General features: G+C 35.0%; 1 protein-coding gene across 5 annotated transcripts in view; it reads right to left on the bottom strand.

Moving 5' to 3' along the window:
- Positions 1–14904, bottom strand: part of CFAP47 (cilia and flagella associated protein 47) — a 504616-nt gene that overhangs the window by 424382 nt on the left and 65330 nt on the right. For all 5 annotated transcript variants that reach the window (XR_005386243.1, XR_005386242.1, XM_038587158.1 and 2 more), the window contains exons 17-21: positions 14315–14437; positions 12608–12739; positions 9790–9867; positions 6563–6707; positions 2139–2233 (exon numbers count right to left, since the gene is read on the bottom strand). Coding sequence is in view for 3 of the 5 variants with exons in the window: in XM_038587158.1 (XP_038443086.1) it covers positions 2139–2233; positions 6563–6707; positions 9790–9867; positions 12608–12739; positions 14315–14437 (573 nt within the window). In the remaining 2 variants the exon portion in view is untranslated. The remainder of the gene's footprint in view (positions 1–2138; positions 2234–6562; positions 6708–9789; positions 9868–12607; positions 12740–14314; positions 14438–14904) is intronic.

The raw sequence follows: 14904 nt of genomic DNA, 5'->3' as shown, positions 1-14904 counted from the left end.
ATCTGGGTGGCTCAGTCAGTTGAGTGTCTTCTTCTGGCTTGGGTCATGATCCCAGGGTCCCGGGATCCAGCCCCACATTGGGCTCCCTGCTTGCTGGGGAGCCTGCTTCTCCCTTTCCCTCTGCCTGCCACTCCCCCTGCTTATGCTTGCTCTCTCTCTCTCTGTCAAATAAATAAATAAAAATTGGAAAAAAACTACTGTAAAAAGTAAAAAGAAAAACATCTCCTGAATCTCTTCAAGTAACTTGTTGATTATGCTTTTTGTCTGAATTAGAAAGACAAATTAAAAATATTCTGACAATATTTCATGCGCTTCAAAGTCCTTTGCTGAAAAGATAAAAGGAAGACCTAAATAATATTTGTACTCTGATATTATCTGATAGCCTAAATTAGGCCAAAGTAAAATATTTGCAAGATAATTTTCAAAAAAAAAAAGAAATAATTTTCTCTCTCTTCTTGATAACCTTGGTAAAAAGTATTTATCTAGAGAAGAGATGGTTACCAGAGGGGAAGTGAGTGGGTGGATGGATGAAACAGGTGATGGGGATTAAGAGTACACTTACAGTGATGAACACTGAGTAATGTAAAGAATTACTGAATCATTATTTTGTACACCTGAGACTAATATAACACTGTATGCTAATTGTACTTCAATTAAAAAAAATAGATTTTTTTCCAAAATAAATAAAATTAAAAGTATCTAAATATGATTGTTCATTAATGTAGATGAAACCTATGGAAATCAAATATAATATAGTATACAACTGTGTATACTTAATATTGTGTATAAGATGAGAATTTTCATGTTCTCTAATGTCAGAAAAGTAGCTTTTGCTACCTCATGCACTACGTTTGCCTACAGCTAGAAGAGACACCAGTGAACTCTGTAGACGATATCGTTCCATGTGAATCACATGTGCACAATATCCATAAAACATACCCCAACCAATGTACTTAAAAAAGCAAAATGCTCTTAAGCATTTTCTCAAATCTAAAGATGTCCTCACATTTCTTTTACCTTTTCCTCCTGAAAGGTAAGTAACAGCTATCGTTGTTCCTAAAATAAGATTTAAATCTCAGGAAACTGTATTTCAGTGACATAACTAAGAATGGATAGACAGTACCTTGCATTCAATAAGCTCTCTTACTGTGTTATTATTTTCACTTAGTTCTTTCTATTCTACCTATTGGGTACAAGGCTTCATGCTAGTTATGTTGGAATATATAAAGTGTTTTGGTGTAAGAATATTATACTCTAGGGATGCCTGGGTAGCTCAGTGGTTGAGCATCTACCTTTGGCTCAGGTCATGATCCTGGGGTCCTGGGATCAAGTCCCACATTGGGCTCCCTGTATGGAGCCTGCTTCTCCCTCTGCCTGTGTCTCTGCCCTTCTCTCTCTCCCTCTCTCTCTCTCTCTGTGTCTCTCATGAATAAATAAATAAAATCTTTAAAAAAGTTTTTAAAAAGAATGTTATACTCTAATTGTCAAGGAGAAATTTGATTCCTATTTAGGAGGATGCAGCAACATGACTTTCCACATCATGGGTAGCAAGAAGCTTTCTCCTTGGCACTTTTGTAGCAAAATCTCTGAAGGAAAAACATATGAGAAATGGCCCCTGAAACTTTGCCAATGGTACGTCTCACTCTTGGGCATATTCCAGGAAAGGTGTTTTCTTTTCTTTTGTTTGTTGTTTTTAAATTATTAAACATCGAGGGACACTATTTAAAAAAAAAAAACAGTATCACAGCAACCCCTCTTAAATCCTCTGGTAATTTCAGGTCATGATTCCAAGAGCATTAAATATAAGTACAAAGTACATGCTGGCTCAAATATAAGTGATTTTGAGTTAGCCTCGAGTGTCCTTCATAACATGTCATATCTTGAGTTCTCTAGAGAGCAGAACTGAGACCATAGTTTCCTTGTTTATGCTCTCTGTACCTCCTGAGATACTCTGCAAGCATGAGCCAGGCACTTCTAGCAACCATCTTACTGAATTAAAAGATATACTCAGCCATGCGTACAAGTTAGAAAAAGACCCAGAGCAAAAGGAGCTTAGGTGATCTTTGATAGCTTCTGAGTTAGGATTATCTTAACTCCTCTACTCTCCAGTCATATGAGTAATAGAAAGCTGAACATACCTCTTTGGGAGAAAATGCTATGCCACATTCCAGGGATGTGCCTTCCTCTAACTCCAAAGAATATATGTCAGGAAATGCACGGTCTGTGAATTCCTCTATAAGACATAAAAAAAAGAACATATATATTTTAAAAGCCAGATACATATCTATAATACCACTATTAAATGTAGAAATGAAATTTTGAGAAACCTCATTAACATGTTTATAATAGTAAAAAACCAGTTACTGTGCAGGACTGCATATGGTTGCTGTTGGTTAAAGAATGACTCTTAATACCAAGGTTCCAATCAGCAAAACTGATATTCAAACATGCATCAAACATAGATTCAATTAGCAAAGCAAACAGTAAACCCATCTTTTAAAATCTCCAAAGGTCAAGGAGCATATCACAGCCATATTCACAAGGATATAGAAAGGAATGAAGGTCAAAGTCAAGTAAGGGACTGAATCTTAGGCCCAAGAAAGTGAGAGACTCCCTCTCCAGCAAAGATAGCAGGGAAGACCCAGATCTTCTCTGATGCCTCCAAGAGGCCACAGTGAAGATAAAGACAATTTTATCCAAGGTCACTTTTTGACAAAATAGAATCAGTCCAGACATAAAAGCATTAGATGGAGATACAGAAACAATTGTCAAAAAATAATGCAAACTTCAGGGTAAAAAATTATAACCACTTACAGAAACTTCTACCAGTTCCTGAAAGATCAAATGTTTGTTATAGTAGAACCTCTGTCCTCATCTAAACAATTCTAAAAACTCTTATTTTCTCCCTCAAGTTTTCTGATTAATCCAAGGAATGATGATCATTTCAATCACCCCTAGGTGGAAATGAACTTCAATAACTCATTGCACCCGCCTTTAACTTACTCAATTTCACTCACTATGATGAAAAAACTATTACATGACCAAAAAATTCATACAGTGTATATTAACACCAGCACAGTTTGTAGTGTGGGAAAAGATATACATATTATACAGCAAAGAATGCCCACCTAGAATGGGTATGTATCTGGAACATAGAAAATATAATAAAAACAGATGGATAAATACTCAAATATATTTGGAATATATATAAACATATAGTTGATGACATGCAATAATCCAAGACAGCTTCAATAAATATTTCTTGAGTGCCTATAATGCACACAGCACTATATTGGACAAGTCTAGCAGAAAACAACAATTATAAACATAGTCCTTGACCTCGTGGATCTCACAGTGTAGTTGGGCAGTCAAACAGGTACACAACTCTCTTTGATATAAGGCAGACATTGTTAGTGCTAAAATGAGACTTACACAATGTCCTAGGGGAGTAAAGATTAAAAAAATAATTTCAACCAACTGGACAGGCATGGGTATGGGGCTAAATACTCATAGGAACTCATGAGTTTTAAGCTATTTTATAAAAGAGGGTGGGATCGCAGACATCAGGAACAAAAGAGGAAGAATCATGCTAGGAGAAGGGGAGCCCAGTGCCATTGGAAGGAAACATGGAACACAATCTGGCTGCAGCAGAGACAGACAGAGGAGCCTGCAATGGGAAAGGTGACAGGAAAGACAAGGTGGAGTCATACCCAAATGGTCCTCAACATTTCCTCTCCCATAACTCCTCTATCCAATAATCTTGAAATGATCATGAGGAAAACCAAGTCTAATTTGTCACAGGAGGGTATTTATGTGTTAAAATACTTGTAATAATGAAACACATTTTCAGAACATTTTAAGTATAAACTTTACTGCAAATTGTTAATAATTATTAAGATCAAGGGAAGTATCTCCTAGACTGTGTGAGTAGCCTGCTGCTAAGAACCCTGCTATTGGTAATAAGAAACCAGCAAAAGTTTTTGAGTAGAGGATAGATGTGATAAGATTCTTGCTTTAGGGAGCTCACTCCCAGAAGAGGTCTGAGGAGAAAAGCTTAGAGGCAGGGGAAGCATTTGAAAAGATGATGCAGTGGCCTCAAAGGAGGCTTAAGTGAGGGATAAGGCAAAATTGTGGAAACGAATGTACTTTGCAGACTAGTTTTGCAGATTAACAAGAGTCTGTGATCCAATGAACAAGGTGCATGACTGTATATGAGGCAGTCAGTGAGAGTAAAGTATTAAGCAACTAAAGTTTCAGCATCCAGAATAAAAAAAGAAGAAGAAGAAGAATATGGACTTCATATGTATTTCCAGTTGCCTGCTGCTATCATTCCTGGGCTAGCGCACAGTCTTATTATATACCACGCTCACCTAAACCTGATCCTCCTCCTGTATTACATCAACCATGAATTTTACCTCCAGTCATTTACCTCTTATAATCAAAACCTGAGAGAGATTTGAGCCTGGCTCCTCCTCCCTAATACCCATGTCCTCTTGGTAACCAAGTCAGAGCACTTCTGTCTCGACACCTTCATACTCCCTTGCTTCCCATCTCTAGCACCACTCCCTGTGTTCGGGCTTTCATCACTTCTCACCTAGATGGCCACAACCCCTAGCTGACCTCCTTCTCTCTGGTCTTACCTTTTCCCATTTCCACATGTTCCTCCAGCCCATTTTCAACTTTGCTCCAAAAGAAAAATTAGCAAAATGTGAGTTCTGATCATATCACTGCCTAGATATATGTCCTCTGATGGTGCTGCCTATTCTCCAGAAGAAAAGTCCAGAAAAGATCCTTCATGACCTGGATCTCACTTGCCCTTCCAGTCCTGTTCTTCCACACTCTGGACATCTTTTTTTTTTTTTTTAATTTAAATTTTTAAAATTTATTTATGATAGTCACAGAGAGAGAGAGAGAGAGAGAGAGAGGCAGAGACACAGGCAGAGGGAGAAGCAGGCTCCATGCACCGGGAGCCCGACGTGGGATTCGATCCCGGGTCTCCAGGATCGCGCCCTGGGCCAAAGGCAGGCGCCAAACCGCTGCGCCACCCAGGGTTCCCACACACTCTGGACATCTTGAACTACTTACCATATTGACTCATTTCTAGACCCTTGCTTGCATTCTTTTACATATTCCCCCTTTTCTTGTGTATCTGCAAGACTAGGATTAGGCATGAACTTCTCCAAGAAATCTTTCCTTAGGCTGATTGCTGGTCTTCCCTAACATATGGTCCCTTAGTACCATGAATCTACTTGTCTCACAGAACCTGCCATGCTTGATGGTAATAAGCTGATCCTTTGACCACTTCACCTACTGTTACAGATGTTCTTCATTTGTCACTTAGATTCAATAGCCACCTTTCTCTGTTCTGCTCTGTCCTGACTTCTATAGGTCAACTCATCTAGGCCCTCTTGCTCTTCTGCCTCTGACTTGGTTCAACCTCACAGACACACCAGTAGGCTATCAGAAGGTAGGAGGTATTTATGCCTTCATGTCTTCACTGCCTTGTCTACGGTTCTGGCATAGCTGCAATTCCCTTACAGCTAAAGCTCTTATCAATTGGCTCCTCTTTCATAGTTTCACCGGTCACGGGGTTGCAGTAATACCTTGCCTCCTGTTAGTCCTTCAGGTGCAGAGGTAGTAGCAGCATCCATTCCTGGTTGATTTCTTTTAATCCAGCAACCACCTCCATAGATAATTCCTTCATTAAACTCTCTTCAGTTAAACCCTTTGAGTGAGTCATCTGTTAACTACTAAAATCCTGACTGATACACTTGCTGTATACTTCTTGAGAACATGTAAAATATCTTATTATCTTTACACACTCAAAGTCTAGTATCTAGCATATGATTGGTATGCAACAAACATTTATTGAAGAAGAAATGACCAAACTAATGGTTGGCAAACTTTCTATAAGGGTCCAGATATGAAGTACTGTAGGCTCTGCAAGCCATATGGTTTCTTTCTCAACTATTAAACTCTGCCATAATAGTATGCAAGCAGCCATAAACAGTACACAAACAAATGTGTCTGTACTCTAATAAAATTTTATTTATAAAAACATGTATCATGCCAGATTAGCCCACAAGCCTTACTGTGCCAACCCTTGGAGCAAACAAATGAAATGTCTTTGTAGAAGTGCCTATCTTTTAAACTTAATGTGACATAAAGTTACTTAATACATGAGTAAACATATATAAAGAACTCTCTAAAGACATTTACCTGAAATTCTTGGGCAATTAAAATTAGCAATTAATTATTTCATTTTCATTTACAGTATATGCTTAACCTTATTTTCTTTTACTTATATGTAACATTCTTAACTAACTATATTAAATCAACTAAGCATAGTTATATGTTATAAATCACCAAAGCATTCTGATATTAACATTGATATATTTCTAGAAATAAAACCATGGTGGGTTACAGAAATAAGAAAAGCATGCATTAAGTAATTAAAAATATTTAAGAACAATTGCCCTTGACTTACAGTATTTTTAGCATTATACCGTAAAGCAACTTAAAACTATCTTATAAGAGTATCATTATAGTATAGAAGCCATACTTGATTTATCTTTAAAATCCAAAGAAAAATATTCAAAGTCTTGTAGATTAAATTCCACTCTGGCACGTGTTATGCCTTTGTTTTTTATTATAAATGGGATAATCTGAGTAGTACCAACATAGGTACCACTGAAGTTGAATACATCCTAAAATTTAAAAAGAGAGAAATAATTAGAAAGCAGAATAATATTTTATGAAAATAATGTAAATCAAAAATTACACTTTGAGAGTAGACCTTAAAGTTCTTATCACAAGAGAAAGAATGTAACTATATTTGGTGATAGATGTTAAATAGACTCATTATGGTGATCATTTTGCAATACATACAAATATTGAATCACTATGTGGTACACATAAAACTAACATAATGTTATAGGTCAATTATACCTCAATGAAAAATGTATACTGTTATTTTTCATCAAGGATATTAAAACTCCTGTTCTCTAGCAAAACTGGTCACATTTTCCTTCCTCTCCCCTACCTCCTCTATGTAATCAGCTACCAAATCCCATTTATCCTGCCTCCTTCACCTCTTATCCTTAACGTAATTGTATGAAATTAATAATTCATCACTTACCATTTCATTTCTAGATTTGTACTTTCTCCGATTCTCCTCTCCACAGATAAGTCACAATTAAATTAATCAAAAATGTGCACTTCCTATCTTAAAATGTGATGATTCTCCTCCAACTACCAGACAATGTCCAAGTGCCTCAGCAGGCTCTAAAGTTCACCTTGACCTTCCTCTGCCTCACCTTTCTCCACTCCTATCCTGTCATTCATACTTCAGCAAGCTATATGCACTGCCATTTCCAATCAATACCTGATGTTTCACCGTTCTGTGTCTTTATCAGTGTGTCCCTTCTGTTAGGAAGGCTTTTCTCTAACTCAGAATTGCCTGATAAAATATTATGTATCCTTCAAATCCCAGTTAGATAAATTATATTTTATTATACTGTGCTTGGAACTACTTCTGTTCCTTCTTTTCCCTCACCATTACAACATCAGAAAACATGTTTATTTGTTTACCAATCTGTCTCTCCTAGTGGACCATAGGCCTGATTCATTTTTGTATTCCTAGCACCTAATGCCTAGCTTTAATATAGGTAAGGAATGCTTATTGAATGTATCTTAACTTTAGCTTACCTTCCAGGTATGTGCCTACATCACAAAGCTCTGTAGAACTCTTCTTATGGCAGATATGGCTATATATATATATATATATATATATATATATATATATATATATAGCCTTAGTTACTTAGTAAAATAATTACATACAACATTAAAGAGAAAGTGGCAACAGTATCCTAATGTTAAGGAAATTATTGCATTAAGGTCAACCGGCCACTATTTGTTTCACCTAAAATATCAACCCGGTTCTAGAGGTAAAATCTGTAAAATCCAATACAGGTAATAAAAGCTTGATGCTTTGTATATGCAAAAAAAAAAAAAATTACTTCTCTTACACTATTCTGGCCTTGTACATATGCTCATTTGGATAAAATGTCCTAATTGTTATTAAGATACATAGTCAATGCCATACAATTATTAAATGTCTTACTGATGATGCCAGAATATTATTTTTTAAAAGGCAGCTAGGCAGCCATGTTTAAAACTTAACATAATCAGAGAATATTGATATATCTTAATATAAAGTCTCAAAAATTACTCAATTGTACCATAACATGCAAAGCATGCCACAAATGCCTTCAGAATATGGAAATAAAGTAGTCAAAGTCTCAATACACTTCTAATAATGTTCAAGGAGAAACACCATGGCAATGGAGAAAGCACTCTGGATACCACAGGGTTTAACCTCCAAGAATCACCATAGTCTTGGACAAGCTAGCCTAGTGTCTCTCAATCTATCTATACCTATCACGCCTTCAGTATCAAATAAAATATAGGTTAGAAAATTATAACTCAAAGTCAGACACTAGAATTGTGGTGATGCCATTAAAGTACAGACTAGTAACGAGGCCCTACCTGAGGCACTGGCAGCCTCATCCATTTTTGCTCAGTTTAATTCAGTACCAGAATGGTGCAAGGTGCTGTAGTACTAGTAGGAAAGAAGGACAAAAGTGCAGATAACCTGAAAATAATATGGCAATTGCCTTGATGAAGATGTTTCTAGAGTTTAAGATGTTTGTAACACCTTAAGAATGTCACAATGGAGGGGCACATGGGCCTGCTTTGAAGGACCAGGGTAAAGTTTTTAGATAGACAAGACCAGATTTAATTCCTGAAAGACTTGCCAGAAAAAAAAAAAAGTATGCGTGTATACTCTAACAATTGTAGAACAAAATTTTATCAGGGTACACAACAATAATTTAAAAAAATAAATATAACTATAGTTCAGAAAATACAAATCAAGACCACAGTGAGATATCATTTTATACCTAGTAGACTGGTAAACATTAAGTCTTAAAATACAACTTATGGAGCAATGGCATGTGGAGCAATGGAAACTTGAGAAGAAAATATGGAAACTATCTTGTGAAGCCAAAAATGCACACATTCTATGACTTAGCAACTCCACTCCTAGGGAAACTCTGGCATCTGTACCTCACAAGATATATACATGAATATTTCCAGCTGTAGTGTTTGCAATAACAAAAAAAGAAACATCTAATTGAATGGACAACAGAATGAGTCTACAAATTAAAACAGGCCTATATAATGGACTATTAAGCAGTAGTGAGAAAATACAGCTACACGCAACTTAGATGCATTTTGGAAATGCAATATACAGTTAAAAGTAACTCACCAAAGACTACACACAGCACATCTTTATCATCAAGCTCAAAAGTGAACAAACTAAACTAATGAATTGTTAAGGAATTCATACATATGTGGTGAGTCAATTAGAAAAAGTAAAGGGAGAATAATCAGAAAATTCAGTAAAGCGGTTATCTCTCTCTCTCTCTCTTTTTTTTTTTTTTAGAGTGGTTATCTCTTAAAGAGGGGTAGAATCATGATGAAGCCTACAGATGACTTTAATGGTGTTAATAGTATTCTGAAAGTTAAGTTCAGTGATGAATTCTGAAACCTCCATTTAATATTCAGCTTCATCACATATTTATACTACATATATTAATTTCTACATGTCAAAGTACTATATAATGAGATATTTTTAAACATAAATAGGCTGACTAGGGATACATAATAAGAGTCACCACACTCAGAAAATGATTACACAAATGGTTAACATACTAACATACTCACCGGATTAATTTCCACGTCAGCAATCTCAACAGATCCACCAATACTAAGGTCTATGACATTTGCATGGTGAATAGCAACCTTATTTGAGAGAAATACAAAGCCTTGTAGAAACCACATTAAAATCTACTCATATACTACTATAGTATTACCTGGCATCTGGCAATTTTTAAAAATGTAAATAACCACAACATATTATAAATATTACAAGATTTATTCTGGTGGTTGTCATCACATTTCTTGTTATGCAGAATTGATATTCCTAAGAGGAATGAGTGTTCAGCTCTTAAAAACCTCCACCACAAATGGGACCAGTTCATAGCTTGTGAATTTAACTGCAGAGTTCTACCCATTTAACTATACATTATTGCCACTCTCTGTATGCCTTTTGTACTTACCTAATTTCAATGGATTATTCAAAATTAAAACAGATAGGGAACTGAGTACAAACATACTTCTTCCTATAGAGAGATACTAATACCCACAATGACCATAATAATAATAATGAAAGTAGCTAAAATATTGCTAAGTAAATGAGCCAAGTATAGTGCTAAATACATTGTCTCCTTTTTAATTCTCAGTATCCTGTGAGGTCAGTAATATTAATATCCTAATTTCTGAGTGAGGAAAACTAAGGGTCAGAGAGGCAGAGTATTTTGTCTTTTTCTTGATGTTTCAAAACAGCAGTGGCTAAATTTCAACCAACGACTGTCTAAACACTCCATTGCCTCTGAGAAAATTAACAGAGTGAACTAAGAATCTAGTTGTATAATTCCTATAAAATTAGAACTGTAGATTATCTGAACATGTAAATGTCTAAGCAAAGTCTCAGAAGCACAAAAACAGCATTCACTGAAAGCCCTACCTGTATAAGAACAGGGAGCATCAATTCTGGATTTAAATCTAAATATATATCTGAGAAAGAGATAGGACTATATCTTACTCTTTCCATAGAAAGACACTGACACCATTCATAGGCAAAAAAACCTCCAAACTGTCATATTTTCTAAATTATTGGGGAGAGTGACATGTCATTTAATTTTATTAACTAAATCACTATATTCATAATATTATATGATTTCCACATCTTATTTAAAAAACATATAGTATATGTTGGCTAATTGAATTTAATTTTTTATTTAAAAAAGATAAAGAATATATAGTGCATAAACAAAATACTTGACTAAAATCATAAAAAGGATAATTTATGATTCAGAGGAAATTACAAATCGACATGCTCTTCATTGATGAACCCCATAATTAAGTCTCAACACCCCATAGCTGGCTTTACCCACCTCCCCATTATTCATTATACTGACTCTACAACAGAAACTAACATAAAATGTGTGCTCAGTAAATATGTGTTGAATGGAAGAATAAACTAATCTTATTATATAATGTTAAAAAGGTAAGCTTTGTAAAAACAGCATACTCATCTAAAATATAGTAGAAATTAATCTTCTAGTGAAATCTATTTTTAGTGGCCATATTTTTTATTTTTTCCAGAATATTAGATAAAAAAATACTGCCCAAATCTCAGACCATGTACCATAATATATCATTTACAATCATCTTTCAATACATATTTCTTCATAAAAGATATAATCAGTAGGTTGCTTATTTAGGGCAAATTGGTATTTATCAAGTTAAACTACATATTATTTAAAGATTGTTATGAAAAAAAGGGTTGTTATGGGAAATTAAGGATAAAATGGGGATATATCTGAAACTATTCATTTTGACTTGATAACAGTATACATATTATTTTTAATATGAGTAAATGTACATAGTTGATCATCAGATTAAAAAATCAAGAGTAGGGGGATCCCTGGGTGGCTCAGCAGTTTAGCGCCTGCCTTTGGCCCAGGTCGCGATCCTGGAGTCCCGGGATCAAGTCCCACATCAGGCTCCCTGCATGGAGCCTGCTTCTCCCTCTGCCTGTGTCTCTGCCTCTTTCTCCCTCTATGTCTATCATGAATAAATAAATAAAATCTTTAAAAAAAATTAAGAGTATTTCATTCCTTGTGTTTATAATAAATTTTATCAGAGACTAGTCTTCTATGTTTTATTTACTCTATTTAATAAACAATTAGAGAAGCCCCTAAAATCAAAGTAATATCTTTTCAATTACATAATTCCCAGAATATAAATTAGTAAAATATTTTATGTATGCTATAAAATATAGATGTTAACACCATATATAATTTGCACATAATTCATATAGTCTTTGAAGCTATTTAGAATTAACATCCCAAAATTGATTAATTTTTCCTAAGGTATCTAATTAAATCAAATATCTAACTAATACCATGAAAAAAGTTATCCTTCCCTCTGTGACTAGTGAGGACTTATCACAACTCAGAGATGCCAAATATCATTCTAATTTCATGTGAAAAATGCCTCATGTTAATGAAAAGTATCCATTTCAACTTAGCAGAAATTTCCATTACTAATTTTTACCAAAAATTTTCTACAAAACCTCTTGCCAGGTTCTGCTATTTCTACAAGATTGTATAGGTAAGGTTGCTTATCCTATAGATGTCTAAAAACTGCATTTCTTTAGAAATAACTAAATTGCTAACAAAGTAACCGAAATTTTAAAAATTACTCATTAGTATCATAACATTCAAACCTATTCCCATTAGAAGAAATCCTTAAAACAAGTTTTCTAAGAATAAACACACACAACATTTTATAGCATTATACTTACTATTATAAATCTCTGAAACAAATCCACATAGACATATATAACATATGAATATATATGTATATACATAAAAAGTATGAATATATACACACACACACTCACACACTCACATACCTTTGCTCTTGTATCAAATTTTTCTGCTACAGTAGGTGTACAGGAGATATTGAGAACAGTTATACCTCCAAATGGAATGATTCCTTGTGATGGAACAATATTAATGGTAGACAAAAGACTCTGGTCACAAACCTGTAATTGAAAATTTGCAGAACTGCTACATTATCCTTTAGAGTTGCTGTTCTGAAGCTTTCATAGGAAAGCTTCCAAACTACTACCCAGAGAGAGAACTCCTGGGCACAGGACATGAGATGATTTTGTAATAAGTTTTCCAATACCAGACGTACAAATAAACTTCAACAAGGATTTGTACCCCTAACCCAGCAAATGGAACTTTTAGTAGTGGTGGCATCCAGTTCAAATAGGATGATGAAGTTTACTGTCTGAGCATTATTAAAATTTTGCAAAACTTACAGGAAGAGATATATCTGTTAGAGAAGATGATAAAATTCTGGATAGTACTTTGATAGTTTGCTTTTACCCTGACAGTAAACACTGAAAGCCAAGTTAGTGGGGAGGCAGATGATAAAGTAACCTCTTCCTGTTTTTTATTATTTCCTTAATAGCCTAATATCTAAGATATAATTTTGACCTTCAAAAAAGTTATAAGTAGCTTACCAAAGCATTTATGGTATGGTTTCTCAGGGGCTAATTTAGGACCATCTACCATGCTATAAGCCAGAATAATTTAAAGGAAAATTGGTTAAGGTATTTTGGGGATGAGGGAACAAACAGACTTCAGAACTAATTTTGAAGCAAGAGTAGAAAAAGGTATCTGCATTTGTTTGGGCAGATGACATGTAGATATAAAGCTTGAATGAAATATCTCAAACAGACACCTAACTCTGAGAAACGAACAAGTGGTAGTGGAAAGGGAGGTGGGTGGGGAGTTGGGGTGACTGGGTGATGAGCACTGAGGCACTTGGCAGGATGAGCACTGAGTGTTATGCTATATGTTAAAAAATTAAAAAAAAGAAATATCTCAAACACTGACCTCTATCTACTGTCACTATTGGAAAATATTAATATGTTTTTCAGCAAAAAAATATTCTATCACCACTTTAAACACCCCTCACCCTGTAATTTAAATCAGGAGCAACAACTATAAATACAGTATCTTTAGAAGGAACTTGCTTTAGGTTCCAGTTTCTACCATAACAGTCTTGATGAGAGTGAAAATGAGGAGAAGAAGAAAAGTATGTAATTAAATATGAAGTTGTAATAGCAACAATAGATAATTTTTTAAAAGATTTTATTTATTTATTCATGAGAGGCAGAGGGAGAAGCAGGCTCCCTGCGAGGAGCCTGATAGGAGACTCGATCCCAGGACCCCGGGATCATGCCCTGAGCTGAAGGCAGATGCTCAACCACTGAGCCACCCACCCAGGTGCCCAACAATGGATATTTTTTAAAGTGCTCTTTTTTTTCCAAATTATCTTTTTCTCAACAAGACAAAATGACAGGAAGGGAAAAAAGGCCTAAGAAGAGGAGAGCCTAATGGCGGAAGAAAGGAGAAATTATTTTTGTGGGAAATTAAAAGGACAAAGTAGCTGAAATGTACTCAGATAAGTCTCACATAAAATATCGAAATATTAGCATTAGTCAATTTATAAAGACTACAGTATTAACACCACAGTGTTCATGGAAAAAATTAATTCAAATTATAATGTGATCTGATCCAAATAAGATTCCAAGATTCTACATTACCTTGAAATAAGCATGGTTTTGTCCTACATTGTGAAGAATGGCTTTCCTCCAAGTTGTTAAACCTTGAGGACTATTACTGAAGAAGATTCGTGGCTCCAAAAGCATGACCTTGGTATGACCAAGCTAGTAACAAAAGGAGAAGAGAGAAGATGCAATAAAAATAGTAGTAAATTTTTTTTTTGCCCCTTCCAAATGACTCAAATTATTTCAGCTTCATGGAAATTTCTAAAACATAAACTGTTATCAGATGTTATGATGTACTTAAAGGAAAGGAAAATAGAATGGAATATCTAAAGTACACTCCTAAACTGAGGAAGGCAGGGGGAATTAGACAACACAATGAAGGAAGTAAATCCAGGACTGAAAGTCATGTTGGAAATCATAGAGATATCTATCCAACTATGTACAGGGTGTTACTGTGTGCTGTGCAAAAGGAAAGAGTTCAAGAGTGCCCTAGCATGGTAAAATGTGCCAAATGAAATCATCTAGACGTGTTTTAACTATTAGTCTTCTTCTAGAGCTTTATATGCTGATAATGCACACTTTGCTTATCTGAGAATGGGGAGGTAGTTCACTGTGATTCACAGAGT

This window comes from Canis lupus, chromosome X, assembly GCF_011100685.1.
Source record: "Canis lupus familiaris isolate Mischka breed German Shepherd chromosome X, alternate assembly UU_Cfam_GSD_1.0, whole genome shotgun sequence".
Classification (NCBI taxonomy): domain Eukaryota; kingdom Metazoa; phylum Chordata; class Mammalia; order Carnivora; family Canidae; genus Canis; species Canis lupus.
Note: the sequence above shows the minus strand (reverse complement) of the source record. Positions and strands in the feature narration are given on the sequence as shown.